This window comes from Etheostoma spectabile, chromosome 19, assembly GCF_008692095.1.
Source record: "Etheostoma spectabile isolate EspeVRDwgs_2016 chromosome 19, UIUC_Espe_1.0, whole genome shotgun sequence".
Taxonomy (NCBI): domain Eukaryota; kingdom Metazoa; phylum Chordata; class Actinopteri; order Perciformes; family Percidae; genus Etheostoma; species Etheostoma spectabile.
The window spans coordinates 10,988,442-10,990,980 of record NC_045751.1 but is presented as its reverse complement, the minus strand read 5'-3'; the positions used below and the strand labels follow the sequence as shown (position 1 = coordinate 10,990,980).

The 2,539-nt window shown below is 41.5% G+C and overlaps 1 protein-coding gene across 2 annotated transcripts in view; it reads right to left on the bottom strand.

Moving 5' to 3' along the window:
- The window catches only part of ovol1a (ovo-like zinc finger 1a), a 22,273-nt gene that overhangs the window by 2,039 nt on the left and 17,695 nt on the right, over positions 1 to 2,539 (bottom strand). For both annotated transcript variants that reach the window (XM_032499444.1, XM_032499445.1), the window contains one exon: positions 1,639 to 1,783. In XM_032499444.1, coding sequence (XP_032355335.1) covers positions 1,639 to 1,783 — 145 coding nt within the window. The remainder of the gene's footprint in view (positions 1 to 1,638; positions 1,784 to 2,539) is intronic.

Below are 2,539 nucleotides of genomic sequence, written 5' to 3'. Positions count from 1 at the left end.
GACTGGAATATGTCAACTTTTACTCAATACTATTTCAACAACACTTCCATTTTTAGTTCTCTAAATGCTATAAAATTGAATATGACACCCAAAAATTAATGAAAGTAGAGATGTGTGCTTGCCAAAGAGCGTTGTGTGGAATCAATCATGTTATTTTGGGGAATTAAAAACAACATTAAAAAGAACATTGATGTAGGAAAACGGGTCAGTGTGACCCGAGGACAACATGAGGGTTATATAGATTTTCCTGATGATACTTACATACTTTTACTTTTAACACAGCATTTTTTACAGTGTGGTATTACTACTTTAGCAAGTACCTGAATACTTCTTCCACCACTGATTAGAATATACACTCACCGGCCACTTTATTAGGTACACCTGTCCAACTGCTCGTTAACACTTAATTTCTAAGCAGCCAATCCACATGCGGCAACTCAGTGCATTTAGGCATGTAGACAGGTAAGAGAATCTCCTGCAGTTCAAACCGAGCATCGTATGGGAAGAAAGGTGATTTGAGTGACTTTGAACGTGGCATGATTGTTGGTGCCAGAAGGGTGTCTGAGTATTTCAGAAACTGCTAATCTACTGGGATTTTCACGCACAACAACCATCTCTAGGGTTTACAGGAAATGGTCCGAAAAAGAAAAAACATCCAGTGAGCGGCATTCTGTGGGCGGAAATGCCTTGTTGATGCCAGAGGTCAGAGGAGAATGGCCAGACTGGTTCGAGCTGATAGAAGGGAACAGTGACTCAAAAAACCACCGTACAACCAAGGTGGGCAGAAGAGCATCTCTGAACGCACAGTACGTCCAACTTTGAGGCAGATGGGCTACAGCAGCAGAAGACCACATCGGGTGCCACTCTTCAGCTAAGAACAGGAAACTGAGACTACCTTTGCACAAGCTCATCGAAATTGGACAATAGAGATTGAAAAACGTTGCCTGGTCTGATGAGTCTCGATTTCTGCTGCGACAGTCGGATGGTAGGGTAAGAAATTTGGCGTCTACAACATGAAAGCATGGATCCATCCTGCCTTGTATCAAGGTTCAGGCTGGTGGTGGTGGTGTCATGGTGTGGGGAATATTTTCTTGGCACTCTTTGGGCCCCTTGGTACCAATTGAGCATCGTTGCAACGCCAAGCCTACCTGAGTATTGTTGCTGACCATGTCCATCCCTTTATGACCATAATGTACCCAACTCTGATGGCTACTTTCAGCAGGATGATGCGCCATGTCATAAGCTGGAATCATCACAGACTGGTTTCTTGAACATGACAATGAGTTCGCTGTACCAAATGGCTCCACAGTCACCAGATCTCAATCCAATAGAGCATCTTTGGGATGTGGTGGAAGGGAGATTGCATCATGGATGTGCAGCCGACAAATCTGCGGCAACTGTGTGATGCCATCATGTCAATATGGACCAAACTCCCTGAGGAATGCTTCAGCACCTTGTTGAATCTATGCCACGAAGAATTGAGGCAGTTCTGAAGGCAAAAGGGGGTCCAACCCGTTACTAGCATGGGGTACCTAATAATAAAGTGGCCGGTGAGTGTATATGATATCACTTGCTTCTGTCATTGTTACCTTTTGTGTAAACGTGCGTGTGCGACAGACGTGAGCGTGTGAACGCTACCTGTGTGCGTGCGGACGTGTCTCTTTAGGTCGAAGGTGTCGTTGAAGCCTTTTCCGCAGAAGCTGCACGGGTGTCTCTTGGTGTCGTTGTGACACTTGAGATGTCTGTTCAACATTCGCTGGTACTGGAAGGTCTTCTGGCAAACCTACGTGCAGCAACAATACACACATTATGTCAGCATTCAATATCAAAATCTAGTCAAGTGGAGGGGGTTTTATTGTCATGTCATGCCATGTAATTTGGTGTTACACGCTGAGCACGCTGTTACATTTACAATATATTAAAAAACAACATTTGAGATTACATTTATTGATAAAAATACTTCATAGATCATGCATAAAGTGCAATTGCTATTTAAAGTAGAGCATTTAACCGTTGTGTTGTCTTCCCGCCGACCTGCAAATCTTAGTTTTTCTGAGTCCAAATTTCAAATGAAAAACCTTTTATCAAGGTTATGGTCGTCATTTTTGACACTTTTGTGTCTTTCCCTCAATGTTTATTGTCGCTTTTTCAATGTTTCGACTTTTTCTTTCCCCAAATTTTTAAAGCTTTTTTTTTTTTTTACATTTGTCACTTTTGACATTTTTGTCACTTTGTTCGCCATTTTTGTCACATTTTAGTCACTTTTATTGACATTTGTCTTTTTTCGACATTTTCTTTTATCAATTCTTTTTTTCTCCAAATGCTATAAAATTGAAAAAAACCACCCAAATTCAATGAAAAGTAATGAACGGATTATTTATTTGACTTGTGAGGAGCGTTGTTGGGAACCATCCATGTTGCTAAAAAAAAGTGCAGGAGTGCATTTCAGGTCAGTGTGAAAAATTTGCATCATGTTTTGTTGTTCAACAGTCGGACTGCTTGAATGTTTCCAACTAAAACGGGAGTGTGTGTGTGTGTG